At 49.1% G+C, this 23,717-nt stretch overlaps 3 protein-coding genes and 1 pseudogene across 7 annotated transcripts in view; 3 read left to right on the top strand and 1 right to left on the bottom strand.

Annotated features, from left to right (window-relative positions):
* LOC112893227 (vacuolar protein sorting-associated protein 28 homolog 1-like) overlaps positions 1–22,325 on the top strand; it is a 35,053-nt gene extending 12,728 nt beyond the window's left edge. The window contains exon 2 of the mRNA XM_025960437.1: positions 22,206–22,325. The gene's annotated coding sequence lies outside the window, so the exon portion shown is untranslated. The remainder of the gene's footprint in view (positions 1–22,205) is intronic.
* On the top strand, positions 1,423–22,325 carry LOC112893225 (vacuolar protein sorting-associated protein 28 homolog 1-like). Of its 5 annotated transcripts, XR_003228751.1 has the most exons (3): positions 1,423–2,340; positions 3,327–3,380; positions 3,630–3,774. XR_003228751.1 is itself a non-coding variant. In XM_025960431.1 (2 exons), the coding sequence occupies exon 1, from the start codon at positions 1,668–1,670 to the stop codon at positions 2,304–2,306; it is 639 nt and encodes a 212-aa protein (XP_025816216.1). In that variant the 5' UTR covers positions 1,423–1,667; the 3' UTR covers positions 2,307–2,340; positions 22,206–22,325. The 5 variants fall into 5 exon arrangements, 4 of the variants coding, with proteins under 4 accessions (XP_025816216.1, XP_025816220.1, XP_025816217.1 ...); XM_025960431.1 differs by lacking the exons at positions 3,327–3,380; positions 3,630–3,774 and adding an exon at positions 22,206–22,325; XM_025960435.1 differs by lacking the exons at positions 3,327–3,380; positions 3,630–3,774 and adding an exon at positions 3,862–4,162.
* LOC112892349 (U-box domain-containing protein 41-like) lies at positions 5,700–6,917 on the bottom strand. Its single transcript, XM_025959533.1, has 3 exons — positions 6,569–6,917; positions 5,911–6,443; positions 5,700–5,704 (listed from the first exon to the last, which is right to left on the bottom strand). The coding sequence occupies exons 1-3, from the start codon at positions 6,754–6,756 to the stop codon at positions 5,700–5,702; spliced, it is 726 nt and encodes a 241-aa protein (XP_025815318.1). The 5' UTR covers positions 6,757–6,917.
* LOC112892348 lies at positions 7,415–9,673 on the top strand (annotated as a pseudogene).
* Positions 22,326–23,717: the final 1,392 nt, after the last annotated feature.

The following is a 23,717-nucleotide window of genomic DNA, read 5'->3' as shown; positions in this document are numbered from 1 at the left end:
TACTGGTAGCCAAGTAGCCATGCCCATGCTGCTTCTGTTTCTTCAGCTTGCCCACTGCCCAGTGTCCAGCTTTTAAACAGTACGGGACGCAGGAGGCCTCGAAATCCACACGTTTCGGGCTGTGGATGGACGGCAAACGAAATGGGCCTGTTTCCCAACCTATCCCTCCATGCTTGGCTGGGCTTCTTGCTGCCGCTACGCTTAGGCCTTTTGGGCCTGAATGGTGGAATCTACGTGGTAGCTGCAGCAGTACTGAGTGGTTCCGCACATGAAAAAAAAATAAAAAAACAAAAGGAATGGTGCGTTTGGCAGAGCTCTCGGAGCGTATTCTCTGCTGAATCCAGCAGAATACGAAAAAACTAATTCTCTGTTAATTTCATAAAGTGATTCCACAAAATAAACTAAGAGGCTGGAAGGTAGAAAAACAGCTTCTACGATTCTCCATCTTGATGTTAAAAAATTATACTAAAAAATTAAAAAAATTACTTTCAGCCATAGGCATAAAATCTTAGTGCGATGCCCAGATTGCAACTACCGCGGAGAGCAACAAGCATTAGCACAAACACTAACGCTCGGGTGTGTCCTTTATTCTACTACCCTTCATGATCGGACGACAGTCTCCTAGTAATGAGCCAACAAACATTGAAAGAACGGCATATCGCGTGGTTGCTGGAGTACCTGTACGTGGTTGTGTTGTGTCGCACAGGGTCCAAAGATTCGAACCGGCAGCAAGCCTTTTTTCAGAGTTTTTTAATAAAATTTTTCAGAGTTCGAGCGCCCCTCAAAACGGACAAAAAGCCCGGAACGTCCCAACGAGCCGACAACATAAGGCTTGTGTCGAAGAGCTGGTGGTGGTGGACATCCCGCCGTCTCCAAATTTCTACTCCCTGTGTCCTAAAAAATTAACTCTTGTATTCGGAGAAGTTAAACGGTTTTAATTTTGATTAAATTTATATAAAAATTACTAACATTTAGATCTTCAGATAAATTTAGTGTAAAAATATATTACATAATTAATCTAATAATACTTATTTTGTAATATAAATATTAATATTATTTTATGTAAATTTGATCAAATTTAATTGTTTGAATCCTCAAGATACGAGAGTCGTATTCTTTTTAGGACGGAGAGAGTACATACTTACAGCCAATCGCCGGAACATACCGCAGGCAATCGCCGGAACATGTGAAAGCTGCAAAGGAGACGGAACACGGTTATACAGTGGAGATTGAGCACCTCCCGTAGCTTGTCTATTCTCTACTCTACCCCTCTCACTCCGTTGATGGAAATAGGATACTTGAAGGAACATTCTGCACAACGGTGCCGTATGCTGCTGCTGCCGGAATTGACTAGCTGTCCCTGCGCGTGGACGAACGTTTTCGTGTGCCAGGAGGCCACGCATAGAAGCGGCCGTGCAATTTGGCTTTGGTTCATTCGAGTTCGCGTAGAGCCGTGGAGCGATCGCTTCGGAAGAAAAGCAGATCAAACGCCGCGTCGTCGCCGAACCCTTCCTTCAGAATCTCTCCAAATTACACGGAGCCCCTCGCACTTCTCCGGAACCCCCAACCCAATCCCCACTCCGATCCCCTCCCCCTCTTCCCCCAAATCTCGCGCGCCGCGAAACCCTAGCACCCTCCGCGATCCGCTCGCCGGAGGGCCGGCGCCGATGGAGGTGAAGCTGTGGAACGACAAGCGCGAGCGGGAGCTCCTGGAGAGCTACGCGGACCTGTACGCGATCATCAAGGCCACGGAGAAGCTGGAGCGGGCCTACGTCCGCGACCTCGTCTCCGCCGCCGACTACGAGGCGGAGTGCCTCAAGCTCATCTCCCAGTTCAACTCCCTCTCCTCCTCGCTCGCCGGCGCCGTCACCGTCCCGCGCTTCGTCCAGGCGTACCGCCTCGACTGCCCCGCCGCGCTCAACCGCCTCCTGCAGTCGGGCGTCCCGGCCACCGTCGAGCTCCGCGCCGCGTCCAACTCCTCCGCGCCGGCCGCCACCGCCGCATCCGCCGCCGCCATCGCGCACTGCGTGCAGACATTCATCACCGCCATGGACGCCGTCAAGCTCAACATGCTCGCCAACGACCAGGTCCGACCGCTGCTGCAGGACGTCGCCACCTCCATGGCCAGGCTCGGACCCCTGCTGCCGCCCGACTTCGAGGGGAAGGTCAAGGTCAACGAGTGGCTCGGCAAGCTGCATAAGATGGGCGCCGCGGATGAGCTCACCGAGCAGCAGGCCAGGCAGCTCAACTTCGACCTCGACTCGGCGTACAGTGCCTTTTTGGCTGCGCTGCCTGCCAGCATGTGACTGGGCAAGGATATGCCTGCTTCATTCCTATTTGGTTGGTTCCTTCTATTTTGTTATGCTTTTGACTGTGTGGATCACTACTGTAGTTCTGTAGATACATGCAATTGTGGTCATGCTATATTGATGTTAATAAGCAAGTTTCCAGTTTCTGGTGAATCGTCATTGTGCCAGTGGCTTCCGTTTCATTTTTATACAGTAAATATGTTCACTGCTTGCTATGCGTTCATGCTACAATATGTGCATATGGCCTATTCATTCGATTTTATGTTTATTCTTTGTAGAACATATGGAGCAATAACTGTAAATTAGATTATCTCCAATTATGTCATTATCTTTGCATTTTCATGAAGACATGAATGATCTATTTGAAATTGTGGATAGATGCAATCGGTTCTGCTGATTTGTCTTTAGGTCTAAAAGCAATGGAACTAAAATTTGGTCTCCCGTTATTATATTCTTGGAAATGTGCTATTGGTTCTGCTGATTCTTGGATGAGAGAGAGAGATGTTTTTTTTTTTGGGGGGGGGGGTGAGTTTTCCAGACATGTTTGGTTAGTATTTAGTTGTTCAACAGTGGGGAGTGGGCACAGTTATGTTCAGTGTATGCACTTCGCCTTGCAAATCATGTTCAAGTTCGAAATCATACCACCTTAACTATTGCCCTGATTTACTGATCTTGATGGGAGTAAAAGTTTTAGTGCCTAGGAGGCTGTTAATTTATCGTATTTTGGGAATGCATGCAATGTAACTACCCAGAATACTTCCTGTGAATTTTGGAAATTCTTGTATGGATACGTTAACTCGTTAAGCTCCGTGCTTACCAAAATGGTTTTGTTCATCTAGAGTGATACTTGCATTCTGATTTCACCACTGTGCTTTGTTCCACTTCCCGTTCTTCTGGACTTCCGGTGACTACCGTTCGTGGTTAGCACATTTGGTGATTGATATAAAGCTTCCTTCGGTGGTGTTGCGGTGGCTCATTTTACTAGTTTTGGGTTTAAAAACATTATTTTGGTTTCAGGCACATTAGAACCGTAACGGCAAAATCTTGTGATGTGTTTGTCACTTCGGATTGGTAATCTACTGCTGTAGATGTGCATTTTTCATCATGCTATTTTGTTTGCCAATGATAAAGTTGCTGATTTCATACTGGATTAACCTCTTATCACGAGTTATGGCATATACCGTTATGCATTATCATATAGAATTTGTGCCCATGGACAGTATGGTCACATATGCATGTTCATATGGATATATTTTCTAGCATGTGGATTATATACAGCAGTAAGCGGAACTCATTAGTTATTTTGTTGTTTCCCAGCGGATCTCATGATCTTTCTACTCATAAGAATGGCCTAGTTGGAATTGTGGATACATGTAATTGGTTTTATCGATTCCTTGTTTGTTCTCAAACGCTCTGAATATGAACAGTAATTAAAAGAAAGAACATGCACATATCCTTGATTCTAGTCCAAGCTCACATATTGAATTATTCTTTGCAATGCTCACAAGCGTGCTTTTGTCAGAAAAATTATACCTTGGGTTGTACCTTGCAGTTTGCAACATGAATATGATAGCTTTGTAAGCTATGTGGCAGTTCACCTATATGGTCGTTGTTGGATGTGATAGAACCACATGGAATTGTTCCATATAAATTTTGAGACTCGTCATATGGGAATATGAAGCAGATAGTCAGCTTATCAGTTTACTTTGAATCTATAAGACTAGTGTATGTCTTTAGATGTCACTGCTGTGCTCTGCTGTGCCTTTTGGGTGCATTGGATTCTTGAGCAGAAACAATTGGTACTTTGGCATCAATTATTGAAGTAAAAAAAACGGTGTTACTAATTTTGGGTTTGTTGAAGCACCTTTTTTTTTAATCCTGCACTGCTATAAAGGTTCAGACACAACTGCAAGCCGTGACTGCCTGCACATCTGATCTGAGTTTTCTGTTTCAGCGCTGCCAGCGTCCGGACGGACGTCCGATCTATCGGACACTCTATTTCAACAATACGAAAAGAATAGTTCAATGTAGATATGGTACTCCGAGGAAAAAAATTTCCACCGCAACATCAAACGTATGTTTCATGCAATATTTCCAAACAAAAATCACCATATGATAGGTTGAGATTGAGCACAATAAAACATTAAAATACAAACATTGCAACATCAAAGATTAACAGATGAAACACCAAAAATTGATTATTACAACATTCGCACATATCTACAGCACTAGCAGCATCCAAAATCTCAATTGCAACACTATTAGGTACCCATTGCAGTATCCTAATATCTCTACCGCAACATCATAAGATACCTATTACAACATCACCACTCGATACTCCCATGCCACATTCTTCGCTTCTCCTCTGCAACCTCCTAGAGCTGCTCGCCATGGCTGCCGCCCGGAGCTCATCCGACGGCCAGCGTGGCTCGCCCCTGGAGGGGGAGCGGCGACCGAGGCGGGGGAAAGCGCGGGGGAGCGGCGGCCTGACCCTCCACCGCGTGCGCCCCACCTACTGCCCCGCCGCCCGGAGCTGCCCGGCATGGCTGCTCGGAGCTCCTTTGGCGTGGTGGCGCGCAGGAGGACTGGGGGTGGGGTGGGGTTGGGCGGGGGGGGGGGGGGTGGGGTGGGGTGGGAGCGGCGCTAAGGGAGGAGGGGGCGACCGGCCGGATGGCTTATGGCGGAGGCAGCCTAGCTCGAGGCTGATGGGGACCCGACATGCCGCGGCCGCGAGCGCTCCCGCACGCTACGGCCAGCTAGGCCAGGCCCCGTGTGTCGTCTCTGCCCTCCTGCTCCTCCTAGCCGCCATCGCAGGCAGAAGGGAGGTCCGACACCCATACGCCCTTACGCCACGCGTCCAGCCGATGAGGTCGCCACCACCACCACCAGAGCGCCCACGTGGAGCGGGGGCATGCAGACAGAGGGAGGGAGGCAGAGCGGAGGAGGAGAAGGGTGGCGCTCAGGGAGGAGGGGTTGTTTAACGGCGCAACGGTTGAGATAGGGAGATGACGTCTTTCTGGAACGAGCGAGCCGTCCGATTTTTTCATCCGCTCAGACACGCGTGTTTTAGCATTACCATTTCTGTTTTGGAGCTATGGCCAGGACACACTGTGACCCGGCCAGCCCCCAATCATTATCTTCCGATATTCTGGGTCACAGCATTCGGATCTGAAAGGATGATCCTGATACCAAATCATGAAAGGCCAGTGCTGGTTCTGGAAAAAAAGAGACGAATAAAGGTAATTTTATGTGCCCTCTCATTGACTTCACCGGTGTAATCAACTATTGCTGTTTTGCTCTTTCCACGCGATCATTGGTGTTTTAGTTTGATGTGGGCAATGTGCTAACATCAGTTTCTACCATGGTCAGAGATAGTTCTGGACTCCTGCGTTATGCTGATGCAACACCAAAACTTCGGTTAACGTAAATTGGACTGGTCTCGTCGACTCGTGCGGAGCCCACAACTCTACCAAGCGAACAATCAGGGCCTGTTTGGATCCTATAGCAAAAGGGCAAAAGGGAAAAAATTTGCTCTTTTTTTCCATTAGGATCCAAACACCATGTGTCAAAAGGGAAAGAGCAACACCAGATAGCAAAATACCAAAAGCAAACACCAAGCGCCCGAACAGCGCCCCCGCCGCGTGCTCCCGCGCCTCGGGCGCCGAGGCCCCCGACCGGAGCACCTCCACGAGCGCCGACACGGCGCCCGCGCGCACGATGTGGACCTTGTTCGCCAGCTCCAGGGAGAGGTTGACGAGCGCGGCCGCCGCGTCCACCCGCGCGGCCGCGTGGCGCGGGAGCAGCAGCACCCGCCGCAACGCGCCGAGGAGGCGCGGCGTGCACAGCGCGCGCCGCCGCTCCGCGCTCTCCCGCGTGGCCTCACGGAGCGCACCCATCGCCGCCGCGACGATCCCGTCCTCGTCCGCGTCCAGCACCTTGCCCACCACGTCGTCCTCCAGCGGGTCAACCAGCGGCGCCGGCTCCACCTCCACCTCCCTGACTATCCGCGGCTGCGTCGCCGCGTCCTTGGCGGGCCTCGCGCTCCCACCGTCGTCGTCCTCCGCCGGGACGATCTCCGAGGACGACCCGTACGAGGACATGGACGCCGGGGACGAGTACGACGAGTTGGACGAGCTGCAGAGGAAGAGCGGCGGCGGGCGGGCGCGCGCGGGGAGGCGGCCGAGCAGCGGGACGGGCGGCGTGGGGCGGAGGATGGCGAGCTTGATGTCGGCACTCCGGAATCCTGCGTCGGCGAAGACGCGGCTGACGAGGGGGTCGTCGAGGATGGCGAGGACGAGGTGGGAGAGGTCGACCTTGACGACGTCGGGGGTTGTTGGGGCCTGGTGGTAGAAGTGGAAGGTGTCCGGGTTGCGGCGCTGGTTGGCCTGGGAGCGCTTGATGGCGGCCATGAGGGAGTTGGCGACGGGGGGCTCGGAGGCGGGATCATTTTGATTTGGGGAGGAGGAGGAGGAGGGGAGGCGGTCGAGGGAGACGGCGAAGCAGAGCTCGAGCGCCTTGAGCTGGAGGCGCGGGGAGTAGGCGGCGCTGCGGGCCCGGGCGAGGGCGTCGCGGAGCAGCGGCGCTGCGGGCCCGGGCGAGGGCATCGCGGAGCAGCGGCGCGGCGGTGGGGGCGAGGAGGGAGGAGATGAGGTGGAGGGAGGTGGTCTGGGCGTGGGCTCTGCGGCGCGCGGAGGCGACGGCGGCGTCGAGGGCGGCGACGGCGGCGGGGGAGAGGCACTGGCACGCGGGGAGAGATTGGAAGAGAGGGGGTGGGGGAGGCGGCGGGGGTGGGACGCTGGATTTAGGGCCTGTTTGGTAAAAGGGCAAAATTTTTATCATTTGGATCCAAACACTTCTAATGGCAAAACTTTTACCACTTTTGGCAAATGGCAAAAATTTTTGCCCGTTTCCTCTTTTACTGGTTCGATCCAAACAGCACCTCATTCGGTTTCCGCGGAGTGTACCTTTGGTCTAAAACAATAATTGCGATCACCAATCACTGAGCTATCAACGATGGTCAAGTCTTCAGCACGGTTGGCTCCGCCAAGCTGCCAAACATAAAGCACAGCCACTCATTTCTCTGCTCCCAGAACGAAACAAGAGCTTGGTGACGTGACTCGAGATATTTTGGTGCTTCACCAACTCTTTGTGGGGAGCCGCCGCGCTGGGTCAGATGCTCTGATCCGTAGCTGACTGGCTGCTTCTTGTCCTGTGTTTCATTTCCTCTTGCAGTACAGCGCTTGCTGCGCAGGCTCCGGACCTCTGCTTCCGGCGCCCTTCAGGAATTCCATCCGTGTAAGCTCTCAACTATTCCTTCTGCCTATTAACTCGTTAGCTATTTCAAGCTCTTCATTTTGTGCATCCATTCACACATGGGAAAGGAAAGATAATTTGCCTGTAGGTTATGTTTCTCGGCTGCAATTCGCTAATTAATCTCGGCTTCCTGACTCTGGCAGGTTTCTCTCCGACAAGATTTGTGCCTTCGCCAGTAATTCCCCCAGATCCTTCCATTGCTCGTCTCTTCCTCACAGATCCATCAACTGCTCGTCTCTTCCTCACAGATCCATCAACTGCTCGTCTCTTCCTCACAGATCCATCAACTGCTCGTCTCTTCCTCACAGATCCATCAATCCTTCAGTTTTTCAAGCATAAGCACTTCCATCAATTGCTCGTCTCTTCCTCACAGATCCTTCCATACTCCAAAAATCAGAAAAAAAAATGAAACAGACTTTCTCCTCATTATTTGCCTGTTAATCCATTTCTTGCCTCTACTCTTACATTTACCTTACACCATCTCTCCCTTCTTTTGTTTTAATCCCTAAGAAAAAGGAAAAGCTAGAGAACATGTCTTTTTTGCTTGTTTCCCATCGTTTCCCTGTTTAGATCCCTGCAAATGTCCCAATTCCTAATACCTCTTGCTATTTCAACTCATTTTGTTCTCTTCCTTCTCATCTGGAAACGCTTTCGCCCAAGATCTCTTCACCAGCAAAAGCCATGGCGGACGTGGCACTGGCCGGCTTGCGGTGGGCGGCTTCGCCTATTATCAACAAGCTCCTCGCTGACGCTTCGACCTACCTGGGCGTGGACATGGCACGGGAGCTCCAAGAACTGGAGACCACTGTCCTGCCACACTTCGACCTGGTGATCGAAGCCGCCGAGAAGAGCCCCCACAAGGATAAGCTGAAGGCATGGCTCCAGCGGCTCAAAGATGCCTTCTACGATGCCGAGGACCTGCTGGACGAGCACGAGTACAACCTCCTCAAACGCAAGGATGATTCCTCGGTGGGAGATGATGATGCCTCGTCCATTAAATCAACAATTCTGAAGCCTTTTCGTGCTACAGCAAGCAGGGTGCGTAACCTGCTCCCTGAAAACAGAAGGCTAATTCGCAAGCTGAATGAGCTGAAGGACATCCTGCTGAAAGCCAAGGACTTCCGTGAGCTTCTTGGTTTACCAGCAGGTAATACTTGTGCAGCTGGCCCAGTTGTAGCAACAACAGTTGTTCCTCCGACCACATCACTGCAGCCTCGTAAAGTGTTTGGCCGCGACATGGATCGCGATCGTATAATTGATCTTCTTACCAAGAGGACTGCAGCCGGGGCTAGCTCAACAAACTACTCAGGTGTGGCTATCGTTGGACATGGAGGTGCTGGAAAATCCACCTTGGCACAGTATGCCTACAATGATGGCAGGGTAAAGGATCACTTTGATGCCAGGATGTGGGTTTGCATCTCACGCAAGCTTGATGTTCATCGTCACACACGGGAGTTGATCGAGTCTGCAACTAATGGGGAATGCCCACGTGTAGAAAACATCGATACCCTCCAGTGCAAACTCAGGGACACACTGCAAAAGTCAGAGAGATTCCTGCTCGTCTTGGATGATGTCTGGTTTGAAGGATCCAGCAATGAGAGGGAATGGGACCAACTGCTAGAACCTCTGGTTTCTCAGAAGGAGGGAAGCAAAGTTTTGGTAACTTCTCGACGGGATACATTTCCAGCCGCTCTTCACTGCGAAAAAGTGGTTCGTCTGGAAGACCTGAAAAATGCTGAGTTCTTGGCACTCTTCAAACACCATGCTTTCTGTGGAGCGGAAATTGGAGATCAACAGTTGAAAGTGCAGCTAGAAGAGATTGGAGAAAAGATAGCGAAACGTCTTGGAAAATCACCTTTGGCAGCAAAAGTTGTGGGCTCGAACTTGAGCAGAAAAAAGGATGTCTCCTCATGGAGAGACGCTTTGGGAATTGAAAACTTAAGCGAACCCAGGAGGGCTCTTTTGTGGAGTTATGAGAAATTAGATCCAGTTCTTCAAAGGTGCTTTTTATATTGCAGCTTATTTCCAAAAGGCCACACGTACGATGTTAATCAGGTGGTACGCTTATGGGTTGCAGAGGGACTAGTCGAATCATGCAACCATAATAGGAGCCTTGAAGATGTTGGACGCGATTACATCAATCAGCTGATGTCTGGATCCTTCTTTCAACCAGTTTATGTAGGGAAGGACAATGTTACTCATGCCTATACTATGCATGATCTCCTTCATGATTTGGCAGAGTCACTCTCTAGAGAAGATAGTTTCATACTGGACGATGACATGGCAGAAATACCACTCACAGTTCGGCATCTGTCTGTTCGTGTTAAGAGTATGCTACAACATAAGCAAAGTATATGCAAGCTACGTCATCTACGTACAATAATTTGCCTTGACCCACTGGTTGATGATATAAGCGATCTTTTTCATGTGTTACTGCGGAATTTGAAGAAGTTACGTGTACTGCTTCTGTGCTTTTACAATAGAAGCAAGTTGCCTGAATCTGTTTCCGAGTTGAAGCACCTTCGGTTTTTGGACCTCTCAGGAACCTCGATTTCCGAATTGCCTGAATCATTGTGCACTCTATTCCACTTGCAGTTTATTTCTTCGGACACCAAAGTAAAATATTTGCCTGGCCAGTTCTGCAATTTAAGAAAGCTGCGACGTGTACAGATTTATAATGAAGGAGTCGGTACGCTTTCAATACCAAACATCGGCAGGTTAACGTCAGTCCAAAGGCTTGGTACGTTTTGTGTGAAAAAGCAGAAGGGATATGAGCTGCATCAGCTCAGGAACATGAACGAGCTTCATGGCAGTTTATGTATTACAAATCTCGAAGCTGTCACGGGAAAGGAGGAAGCCTTGCGGGCAGCGCTTCATCAGAAAAAACACCTTAAAAGATTGCAGCTTGTCTGGATTGAAGAGAATGGCTCCCGAGAAGAGAACACGACACATTTGGAGATCCTGGAAGGTTTGATGCCACCGCCTCAGCTGAATGAACTCGCAATTGGAGGTTACAAATCCTCCTCGTATCCGAGCTGGTTACTTGACGGTTCCTATTTTGAGAGTTTGGAATCTTTTGGACTTACCGAATGCGCTGTGTTAGAATGCCTACCAGTGAATACCGGGCTTTTTAGGAATTGCCGCAATCTGGAACTTTGTAAAATTCCAAATCTGAAGATCTTACCTTGTCTCCCAGCAGGCCTTGAAAAATTAGAAATTAACCAGTGCCCACTGCTTATGTTTATCAGCAATGAAGAGTTGCAAGAGCATGGTCAGAGGGAAAACACGATCAGGACAGACCACTTGGCATCACAACTCGCTTTGCTCTGGGAGGTGGATTCAGGATCTACCATTAGGAGTGCGCTGTCAGACGAGCATTCATCTATGAAGCAGCAGTTGATGGCGTTGATGGATGATGATGTATCAGAACATCTCCAAACCATCAAAAGCGCTGTAGAAGAGGGAAGAGATAAAGTATTGACGAAAGAAAATATCATCAATGCGTGGATATGTTGCCATGAGCAAAGGATAGGACTCATCTATGGACAGCGTATCGGGCTGCCGCTGGTTCCACCGTCAGGACTTACTGAACTTGATCTTTCTTCATGCAGTATTACGGATGGAGCTTTGGCCAGCTGCGTTGGTGGACTCACTTCACTGCGCCGTTTGTCACTGGGACAGATTATGAATTTAACCGCACTCCCTTCAGAAGAGATCTTTCAACATTTGAACGCCCTTGAATCCGTGTTCATTATTGGTTGCTGGTGCCTCAGATCATTAGGCGGCTTACGAGCTGCTGCCTCTGTTTCATATCTTTATCTCAGTTCCTGCCCTTCTTTAGAGCTGGCACGTGGAGCAGAATATATGCCTTTGTCCCTTACGGAGCTCGGCATAAACCTCTGCATTCTTGCTGCTGATTCATTGAGTGCTAGCTTGCCACACCTGAGATATCTTCAAATTCATGACAGCAGGAGCTCTGCGTCCTTATCAATTGGTCATCTAACGTCCCTTGTATCACTATCAATTCGTGGTATCCAGGACCTGTGTTTCCTGGAAGGTCTGTCTTCCCTGCAACTTCTCTGGGTTTATTTGAGAGATGTCCCGAAGCTCACTGCTGAGTGCGTTTCGCAGTTTCGTGTCCAAAGGGCTCTCACTATTGGCAGCTCTGTATTGCTCAGCCATATGCTCTCGTCCGAAAGTTTTACAGTCCCGGCGGATCTCAATCTACAATCCTGGAAGGACCAATCCTTTGATTTTGAAGAATCTGCGAAGTTCTCGTCTGTCAAGGAGCTATCGTTGTATGCATGCGACATGAAATCCCTGCCAAGAAATCTGAATTGCCTGTCGAGTTTGAAGAGACTGAAAATCAGGTCGTGCCCCTACATATCATCGTTACCAGATCTGCCATGCTCCCTCCAGCACATAGCGATATCCGGTTGTAAGCTCTTGATGGAGAGCTGCCGAGCACCTGATGGAGAAAGCTGGCCAAAGATTGCCCATATCCGCTGGAAGGATATACGGTTGTAACTGCTATCTCTCGTGTGCTCTTTGCAGTGGTGTACTTCTGAAGTCTTAAGCTCTATACAGTTATCGGAAAATATGTACCTTGTTGGCTTGTTCAATGATATATTCATACCGTGTATGACTAGGCAAGAGTCCCCCCCTATATATATGTACCAGTGTGTCTTGCAAGGGTTAGAGATTATTCTACCCAATTATACAATCTTTCATACACGATAGAGCTAAAATTTAGCCCACACCCACCAAACGCACACGCAAAATCCGACGCCGTGTATACCTTCTCGTGGCCGCGTCGCTTCAAATCGAACCTCCCGTCTCCTCCCCTGTTCCGCACCATACCGAGCGGGACGAGGCGTGGCGACTGGGGAAATCCCAGATTCCGCTGCCCCCCGCTCGGCTTGTTGGCTCCTCCCCGTCCCGACCCGCCCTCGTGACAGCCCACTGCCCCGCGGGCCCCTCGCCCGCCGGCCCCACGAAACCAGCGAGACGGCCTCACCGCTGCGGCGCGCTCCTCGGGCCGGGCTGCCGGGACGCTGGCGGGGCCCCGTCGTCCTGGGGCCGGGCGCTGATACGGGTGCGGAGGCTGTTTTGGGAAAAGGGGAACCGGAGCGGAGCGGGCCCCGCCCCCGCGCGCCGAGCCGGGTCTCCCAACTCCCGAGGGAGGAGAGGAGGAGGGATGACGAGGGGAGGCCGGGTTGGTTGGCTGGCCGCCTGGCGGAGCCCGAATAATGAGGCGCCTGGCGGCCCAACTCGCCCGTCGCCGCCTCGCCTCTCGTCGTCGTGTGCGTGACATCATGAGTCCGGCTGCCGTTCCGTGTTGGTCTTGCTCGGTCGGCCGGGCCCGGGCGTGGGCTCGCCGCTCACAGCATGCGCGGCGGCAGGATCGTCGCGTACTCGACCGGTGCCGGCGCGCTGCGCGGTGGATTCCGACGGCTGAGCCAATTGCAACGCCTGCAGTGCCGCAACTCGCACGCTTGGGGGCGTCCATGCTTGGCTTGGCGGCGCGCGGGGCAAGCGGTCTGTGGACACGAGCTCACGAAACGGGTCTAATAAAAAGGATGGATTGGAGTCAGGGGTAAGTAGTTTATGTTAATCATTAAGGATCTGCTACTGCGCGATTAGACTAGGATGTGCTCTGCTATTTGCTTGATCCAGAAACAGAGAGAGGGATTGAGAGATGCAGGAGAGGGCACGGGGTATACCTTCGTGCCCTAGGCCGGCGGCGGATGCAGAAGTGCCTGCCATGGCGGTGTAGCGCAGGGATGGGAGCAGTTCGGCCGTAGGCGTACGGGTCGCGGTGGACGACGGCGTAGACGCGTCCGAGAGCTCGGGGCCGATGCAGGGACGTCGAGGGCGATACCAGAGGAGCTTCCCGCCGCTTACCGCGCTCAAGGTAGATCGGCTAGGCTGACTGTGGGGGGGTGGCGGCGGCCGGTCAACCTCGTGATGCGAGCCGCTGGCCCCCACCTCCTTTTATATTGCGCGGCGCGACGGGGGGCCCACCAGCTAGGGTTGAGCTGGGGCGCCCCCGATCAGGGCGCGTGGGTGAGGTAGCCCATCGGCCCGTTAGGATCCGATGGGCTAGGAGATCAATCTAAAAGTTTACTGTAGGGCATCGCAGCACGGAACACACACACTACCCCGTAGCCCCGTAGGTACGGGACGGGCAGTTTTATATGGACAAGAGGGCGGCTGATGGGCCGTTTCGTACGCTGGTTAAGTAAGGATCAGATCGAGGGCGCAATCTGACAAAGCTTCATGGTACGTTCCTCCTCGTGGATTATAGAAAAACAGCACGCACGCGGCTATCCTCTTTCAGCTGGTGGCTAGGTCGATGGTACTACTTCGGAGACACTATCGCATGTTGTTCAGGAAGGAAGGGGCCTTTTGCATCAGCTGTGGCCACCGGAAGCAAAGGGGCAAACAGCAGTAGATCCAGCAGCATGCATTTTGCCTTACCCTGCATTTGCATCATGAGGCGTATTTGGTTTTGTTAGGATAAAATTTTGGCCAAGTATATTTCTTTGTATGTTAGTTTTCAAACGGTGGGAACGTATGTACTTCATGAGCTGAGTCACCGAGAAAAGCATGCACTGTTCAGTGAGTACAATCCTGGAGTAAAAGGACTGTAGCAGGATAGAGAGTACTAGTGGCTACTAGCAGGGACGTAGGAGTTTGGCCAACAAACAGCGCCTTCCCAAGATACGATGCGTGCCAAAATTGCGTAGCACGTGGCGACTCGGAGCGCCTAAACCCAATAATTGGCGACGAATTTTGCGAGCAGCGCAGTTATGTGCGGCTGAGACCACCATGCATGATTGGGTAGGGATCACGAGCGCAACGCATCCGTCGGGCCGGCACGCAAGCTCCTGATGCGCGTAGGCAGTCGCACGCAGCCCAGCGAGGCAGCGACGAGCCGACGACGGCAGCCGCGCCCGCGGCCAGGGCTGGGGAATCTGGACGTGCGCGTCCTTTTCGTTCCCACAACGGCACAACCGCCAGATGCGCCGGCGGCGCCGGCGCCGCAGAAAAAAAGTTCGGCGCGGATCCGCTAGCTGGTCCGGAGCCAGCAGCGCAGGGCGTCGGCCGCGTGCGGGAAAGCGCCTGCATGCGCGTTAACACTGCACGTCCGTTTCAGTCGCCCCTCCCCGGGACATTGACGTCCGCGCCAGGACCACTGCGCGCTCGTCGCCGCCGCCAGTCGCTGCGGCCATACGGGTAGTAGATTGGAGGATGGAGGGGGAGGGGCTTTAGATTAAGGGCAGACCATGTCGGTACTCAGCGCCAGATTAACTACCGGGATGGTGACGCGTTGCGTGACTTGTTCTCCCCTCAGATGTGGATTGGCGGCTCATCAGGACCTGTTTGTTCTTCGGAACAGAACCGATGGCTAAGACTGTCTCCAGCGGGGAACTGTAAAGCGTTATGTACTCTATATATAGAGGAAGATTCCGTTCTCTATTGCTCCAGTAGCGTTCTCTAAATGGTCCTCTAAAATAAAGAACGCTACAGGTTTTCTCTATATATAGAGATTCTCTCTCCTCTTCTCTATTTTTCTTTACATTTCAAACACTGAATTAAATAAAAATAAAATATGTCCATAGCGTTTGAGGTATGATAAATACGTACGTACAAAAATTTGGAACAAAATGCGTTTCTAATATAGGGTTTAATATATAGAGAACGAGATTTAGAGAACGTTGTTGGAAAGAAATGAGATATAGAGGAGAGAATCTTGTAGAGAATTCTGTAAATGAAGGATGTAGAGGATGGGATTTGGAGGATATTGCTGGAGACAGCCTTAGATTCCAGGCAGCTTGTGGCTTGTAGTAAGTAAACAATTCTGAAAGTCTCCTTGAATAAGTTAACAGGCCATGGTGATGCGTGCTCCCCAGTTCAGTTGCATGGTCCTCACTCGAAGCGTCCAAACGCTTCATGCTCCCTTTGTTTTGTGCTAATGCTCATTGCAGTATATATAACTTCTCATGGGAAAAATGTGCTCCAACCTTTTGCATGTTCCTTTGCCGCTGAAGGTTTCATGTGTTGCAGAACTTGCTAGAGGCATCCATGGTGGAATTATACATGAGTAAAGCCGGTTTCGTACCAGCCCTAGCTCTAATTTGGCTCAACCTGGGTCTGGGCCCATTGCCCTAATGGCGTTATTAGTTACGAGTATCTATCTATTAGTACGAAGTAGAGTTGTCTGTCTCCAATCCTTAGCTTCACGCGATCATTTTTACAAGGCGCACTTTGTCAATTTTTCTCCCTTTTCCATCACAGGGCCGGTCAGTAACTCTCATGCACTGATGGCTCGATTCCTCGCGGATGGCTGGCACCGGCGCACCGCACCCAAGCCTACACACCTACTCCGTACTGCAGAGCTAACCATGCATCGGCTCTACTGGTAGCCAGGTAGCCATGCCCATGCTGCTTCTGTTCTTCAGCTTGCCCACTGCCCAGTGTCCAGCTTTTAAACAGTACGGGACGCAGGAGGCCTCGAAATCCGCACGTTTCGGGCTGTGGATGGACGGCAAACGAAATGGGCCTGTTGCCCAACCTATCCCTCCATGCTTGGCTGGGCTTCTTGCTGCCGCTACGCTTAGGCCTTTTGGGCCTGAATGGTGGAATCTGCGTGGTAGCTGGAGTTTTTTTTCTTAAAAAAAGGTTAAAAAAAATTAAAATTCGAAAAAGAGGTGGCGGCTTGGAACATTTCGAAAAATGGGTGCCTCCCGCCCAATAAACGGGCGGGATGACACATCCCGCCCATCCAACGGGCGGGGGGTCGGCGGAGGGTGGAAAATTTTTTCGCAGGGGCCTCTTCGCGAAAGTTACGCAACATCCTGCCGTTCCAACGGGCGGGGTGTCTTCCGAGGGGCCTCCCGCCCGTTGGGAGGGCGGGCCGCTCCGCCGAGCGGCATCCCGCCTCCCCAACATGTGGGAGGCCCCCCCGCGAGGGGCAACCCGCCCTTCCAACGGGCGGGAGGTCACCCCCCACTATTTAAGCCCCCACCCACCCCCTAATTCTCATAATATTCATCAAAAATCAACAAAAAAGAAAAGGAGGAGAGGAAGAGAGGAGAGGAGAGGAGAGGAGAGGAAGAGAAGAGAGGAAGCGGCGAAGCCCTGTCCACACGTCGGTTTGGAGGTATTATAATCGTATAATTGTTAATTATTTTTACGAATATTTGTTAGGGTAATTATACGTAGAATTCAGTATTTTCAATAGCTTTTAGAAATATTTGTTAGGGTAGTTCTATTTTAAATAGTTTTGAGTATTTTTAATAGTTTTTAGATATATTTCTTAGGTTAGTTATATTTTGAATAGTTTTTATAATTGCAGTAGTTTTTAGATATATTTTTTAGGGTAGTTATATTTCGAATAGGTTTCAGTATTTTTAATAGCTTTTAGAAATATTTCTTAGGGTAGTTCTGTTATAAATAGTTTTTAGTATTTTCATTTGTTTTTAGATATATTTTTTAGGGTAGTTATATTTTGAATAGTTTTTATAATTTTAATAGTTTTCAGATATATTTCTTAGGGTAGTAATATTTTGAATAGTTCTCAGTATTTTTAATAGCTTTTAGAAATATTTATTAGTAGTATTTTCAATAGTTTTTAGATATATTTGTTAGGGTAGTTATATTTTGAATAGTTTTTAGTATTTTCAATTGCTTGTACGAATATGTCTTACGGTACTTATATTTTTCATGCAGATATGGCGCAGACACCGGAGCTCCTTGACGCGCACATCGACGAACGGCACATGTCGTACCTGGCAGCGGTGGAGGGGCGGGAGCTTCACGAGTTGCGTCCTCATGTAGCAAAGGAGTTGTTGCACCTGGACGACCGCTGGCTTGACAGGTGATACTTTATATTTTTTTTACGAAACTAATGTATAACTTGTACGATAATTGTAACCACAATGCAAAATATACAGGATACGTGAGACTGGTTTGCTACCACTCGCACGTATGCTTCAGGTTGACGACGGCCAAGACGGTGGCGCCAAGAAGCGGATGCAGCTGGACCGCTCTCTACTTGCAGCGTTGGCGGACAGGTGACGTTCGGAGACGCACACGTTCCACTTGCCGTGCGGGGAGATGGCCCCCACGTTGCAGGACGTGTCGTGCCTGCTCGGGCTTCCCATTGCGGGTGAAGCTGTTGGCCCGATTGCCGTGCCACCTTTCTGGAGGGCGGAGCTGCAGGAGCGGTTTGCTCCAGCGAACCCGCCACTTGTTGTGAACGTACCTGATTTGCCCGGCCCCGCCAAGAGTTGGGTAATACAATTTAGGGTACGTCCAATTATTTTTTAATTAATTTAATTGAATCATATGTAACTACTTCTAAGTTTTGAACAAATATATTTCAGGCTCAGGATCTGCACCCTCTGGCTGGGCAGTACGAGGTGTCACGATACCTGGAGGCATATCTGTTGTGGTTGTTCGGCTGGACTCTTTTATGCAACTCTACCGGCAATTATGTGGACAAGGTGCTCATGCAATACGCGTGCGCGATTGCGGATGCGGAGCCGGGCCAGGTACCTAGGTGGAGCTGGGGATCGGCAGTGCTTGCTGCCACATACCGAGGCCTTTGCCAGGCCTGTTTGAAGACGGAGAGGACCGTCGTCATCACAGGCTGCCCACTTCTGCTGCAGCTATGGTCATACGAGCGATTCGCCATAGCACATCCCCTAATCAGCGAGAAGCCTTATCCGCCCGAGATGTATGGGTTGTGGGACGAGGATAGCCCCACGATGGGTTCGCTTTGGACCGATCGACGGGTAAGTTCTTTTAAGCTCTTTAATTTACTGTTGTACGTTTCTGTATACGAGGAGTACCGATGCACTTGTGTAATTTTTGCAGATGAGCTGGGCACATCGGCAGGTCCGAAAAGCATACCCTCAGTTCGTGTCCGAATTTGATCGGATGCGGCCACATGATGTCATCTGGACACCGTACACCGCTGCGGCTATCCAGACACGTGCGCCGCACGGGTTGTCTTCCCTCTGCACGCGTGACGAGAAGTACTGGCTGACAAAGGCGAACCTGGTGTTCGATATTCTCATCGAGCCGTACTGCGTCGAGCGTGTGATGAGGCAGTTCGGGCGACGACAACACTTTCCTCTCCTACCTCGAGCGTTCCAGGCCGTGCCGCGCAACGTACACGAGTAAGTTTGTGATAACTCGTTTTGTATTAATTATATATTCGTTATCATAAAGCAATGTTGTATTTCAAATGTTTGCAACAGATATTCGCGCAGGGGATATCATGCCAACGAGGTCAACTGGATCGTCAAGATGCAGGAGTACGTACAAGGGTGGCTTGACGCACGTGACGATGTGTGGGACGAGGGGCAGCCACACACGGAGGCGTCATACGGCGCATACCTCCACTGGTACCTCCTTCGCACGCGTCCGTACGTCACTCTTTCACGTATTCATGACGCGGAGAATCAGCACCAGCCGGCCATCTCGGACACGTATCCCTCGTACCGTGATCAGGAGCAGCGTGGCGCGGTACGTCTTTCGCAACTTGAATTATTAAATCTTTTTTAAAAAGATCGATAACAATATTACTCTGCATCCTATTACGTATTGTAGATCGATCTGATCAACTTCGCGGAGGTCGAAGCTACATCTCAGATCACGTTGCTTGAACGTGGAGTACGTGTACCGGAGGCACAGTATAAGGACAGCTTGCGTAAGATTCAAGACAACTTGACGCGAGCGTTACGTGCACTGACGTGTCGTGGGAGAGACTACGTGGGGACCTCCAGTTCATCTCATGCGTCCGCCCACGTGTACACAGCTAGCCCGTCGACCTCTGCAGGGGCGGCACTGCCGCTAGTTCAAGCTGTAAGTCCTTTATAATTGCCATTTCGATCACCTTTGATTTACACGACTAATTTCGTTTGTTTTTATAGTCATGCACTTGACGGCAATGGGACCTCCTCGTGCAAGAATGGAGCCTCAGACGTTTGGCGCCTATGCTCCAGGAACGTCTCTCCCGTCAGGTTCGATGCCAGCTGCATCAGCTGCACCGTACTCTCAGGGCTATGCTCAGCATGCATGGTCGACGGGAGCTCCTGCATACGGTGGTCCATTCGGTGTGCCGGACTGGGACGACTGGGAGGGTGGCTCCGCCACTTGGTCGGAGCTGGTGGGCGGCGGCGCCGGGCCTGACATCATTGGTCCATCCCAGACGTATGACGCTCCAGGTGCATAGTCCCAGGATGACCCGTTCACGCCTGCACCTCCTCCGCCTCGTCGTCACCGTGCTCCAAATGCATTTACGTACTCGGAGGACCACATACGCCGACGGGCTAGGACTAGGGGGGAGGGCTAAGAGAGCGCGAGGTCCGGGACATGCGGAGTAGATACTCCTGATTCGGTGGACTTTTTATATTTAAACTATTTTTGTATGATACTATTTTCTTTTTAATTGGTTGATCTATCGTACTATCGTAATATTTGGATTCTACGTTGCAAAACGTTATCGTTTAACCATCTTCATACGAGTTTTAGATAGAGCAATCTTGTTCGTAAAATTGAATTAAAATTTTATATGTATACAAAAGAGTATGACGAATCAATATTGTATTTGAAAATAGTCTGAATTTTAAATAGATTGTAAATTATAAATTCCAACAGAAAATAACAAAAAAACTAAGCAGTCAACATCCCGCCCTCTGTCCGGGCGGGATGCTTCCCACCCTCTGATCGGGCGGGATCCCTGCCTCAGGGACCTCTTTGCGAATAAGGGCCTGTTCGGATCCAATGAAAAGAGAAAAAGAAAGTGCAAAACTTTTGCTCTTTTGCACTTTTTTTGCACTTTTGGATCCAAACATCCCAAAGTGCAAAAGGGCAAATGCTACCGTAATTTTGCTAATTATAGATTAATTAGGCTTAATAGATTCGTCTCGTCATTTAGTCCTCATCTATGTAATTAGTTTTTTAATTAAACTATATTTAATACTTCTAATTAGCGTCCAAACATCTGATGTGATAGGAGCAAAAATTTTGCCATTTGCCCTTTTACCATTTGCCCTTGGATCCGAACAGCACCTAAGAAACTTTCTTATTCGCGAAGGGGCCCTCAGGAGGGGCCTGCAAAAATTTTTTGGAACATCCCGCCCTCTGGATGGGCGGGATGTCCCCGGCCCCACGCCTCCCGCCCGATCAACGGGCGGGAGGCACCCATTTTTCAAATTATTCCCAACTAGTACTGTTTTTCGAATTTTAATTTTTTTAAACCCTTTTTTTAAAAAAAGTCTGGTAGCTGCAGCAGTACTGACTGGTTCCGCACATGAAAAAAAATAAAAAAACAAAAGGAATGGTGCGTTTGGCAGAGCTCCCGAAGTATATTCTCTACTGCTGAATCTAGCAGAATCTCTGCCAAACAGTTTTTTAGAAAAAACTAATTCTCTGCTGATTCTGTGAAGTGATTCTGCGAAATGATCTAAAAGGCTGGAAGCTGAAAAAATAGCTTCTCCTAATTCTATGAAGTGATTCTCCATCTTGATTTTAAAAAATTATACTAAAGAATTAAAAAGAATCACTTTCAGCACAAACACTGACGCTCGGGTCTGGCCTTTATTCTACCACCCTTCATGATCGGACGACAGTCTCCTAGCAATGAGCCAACAAACATTGAAAGAACGGCATATCGCACGGTTGCTGGAGTACCTGTACGTAGTTGTGTTGTGTCGCACAGGGTCCAAAGATTCGAACCGGCAGTAAGCCTTTTTTCAGAGTTTTTTAATAAAATTTTTCAGAGTTCGAACGCCCCTCAAAACGGACAAAAAGCCCGGAACGTTCCAACGAGCCGACAACATAAGGCTTGTGTCGAAGAGCTGGTGGTGGTGGACATCCCGCCGTCTCCAAATTCCTACTCCCAGTGTCCCAAAAAATTAACTCTTGTATTCGGAGAAGTTAAACGGTTTTAACTTTGATTAAATTTATATAAAAATTACTAACATTTAGATCTTCAGATAAATTTAGTGTAAAAATATATTACATAATTAATCTAATAATATTTATTTTGTAATATAAATATTAATACTATTTTATGTAAATTTGATCAAATTTAATTGTTTGAATCCTCAAGATGCGAGAGTCGTATTGTTTTTAGGACGGAGAGAGTACGTACTTACAGCCAATCGCCGGAACATAGCGCAGCCAATCGCCGGAACATGTGAAAGCTGCAAGGGAGACGGAACACGGTTATACAGTGGAGATTGAGCACCGCCTGTAGCTTGTCTATTCTCTACTTTACCCCCTCTCACTCCGTTGATGGATTCAGATAGGAGTCTGTATATCCAAGAAATTTCAGCAAGAAATAGGATACTTGAAGGAACTTTCTGCACAACGGTGCCGTATGCTGCTGCTGCCGGAATTGCCTACTAGCTGTCACTGCGCGTGGACGAACGTTTTCGTGTGTCAGGAGGCCACGCATAGAAGCTGCCGTGCAATTTGGCTTTGGTTCATTCAAGTTCGCGTAGAGCCGTAGAGCGATCGCTTCGGAAGAAAGGCAGATCAAACGCGTGGCTTCATTCCTATTTGGTTGGTTCCTTCTATTTTGTTATGCTTTTGACTGTGTGGATCACTACTGTAGTTCTGTAGATACATGCAATTGTGGTCATGCTATATTGATGTTAATAAGCAAGTTTCCAGTTTCTGGTGTATCGTCATTGTGCCAGTGGCTTCCGTTTCATTTTTATACAGTAAATATGTTCACTGCTTGCTATGCATTCATGCTACAATATGTGCATATGGCCTATTCATTCGATTTTAAGTTTATTCTTTGTAGAACATATGGAGCAATAACTGTAAATTAGATTATCTCCTATTATGTCATTATCTTTGCATTTTCATGAAGCCATGAATGATCTATTTGAAATTGTGGATAGATGCAATGGGTTCTGCTGATTTGTCTTTAGGTCTAAAAGCAATGGAACTAAAATTTGGTCCCCCGTTATTATATTCTTGGAAATGTGCTATTGGTTCTGCTGATTCTTGGATGAGAGAGAGCGAGAGAGAGAGAGATTTTTTTTTTTGGGGGGGGGGGGGGGTGAGTTTTCCAGACATGTTTGGTTAGTATTTAGTTGTTCAACAGTGGGGAGTGGGCACAGTTATGTTCAGTGTATGCACTTCGCCTTGCAAATCATGTTCAAGTTCGAAATCATACCACCTTAACTATTGCCCTGATTTACTGATCTTGATGGGAGTAAAAGTTTTAGTGCCTAGGAGGCTGCTAATTTATCGTATTTTGGGAATGCATGCAACGTAACTACCCATAATACTTCCTGTGAATTTTGGAAATTCTTGTATGGATACGTTAACTCGTTAAGCTCCGTGCTTATCAAAATGGTTTTGTTCATCTAGAGTGATACTTGCATTCTGATTTCACCAATGTGCTTTGTTCCACTTCCCGTTCTTCTGGACTTCCGGTGACTACCGTTCGTGGTTAGCACATTTGGTGATTGATATAAAGCTTCCTTCGGTGGTGTTGCGGTGGCTCATTTTACTAGTTTTGGGTTTAAAAACATTATTTTGGTTTCAGGCACATTAGAACCGTAACGGCAAAATCCTGTGATGTGTTTGTCACTTCGGATTGGTAATCTACTGCTGTAGATGTGCATTTTTCATCATGCTATTTTGTTTGCCAATGATAAAGTTGCTGATTTCATACTGGATTAACCTCTTATCACGAGTTATGGCATATACCGTTATATGCATTATCATATAGAATTTGTGCCCATGGATAGTATGGTCACATATGCATGTTCATTTGGATATATTTTCTAGCATGTGGATTATATACAGCAGTAAGCGGAACTTATTAGTTATTTTGTTGTTTCCCAGCAGATCTCATGATCTTTCTACTCATAAGAATGGCCTGGTTGGAATTGTGGATGCATGTAATTGGTTTTATCGATTCCTTGTTTGTTCTCAAACGCTCTGAATATGAACAGTAATTAAAAGAGAGAACATGCACATATCCTTGATTCTAGTCCAAGCTCACATATTGAATTATTCTTTGCAATGCTCACAAGCGTGCTTTTGTCAGAAAAA

Source organism: Panicum hallii, chromosome 5 (assembly GCF_002211085.1).
Source record: "Panicum hallii strain FIL2 chromosome 5, PHallii_v3.1, whole genome shotgun sequence".
In the NCBI taxonomy this organism is placed as follows: domain Eukaryota; kingdom Viridiplantae; phylum Streptophyta; class Magnoliopsida; order Poales; family Poaceae; genus Panicum; species Panicum hallii.
The sequence above is the reverse complement of the archived record's forward strand: the minus strand, read 5'-3'. Positions and strand labels throughout refer to the sequence as shown.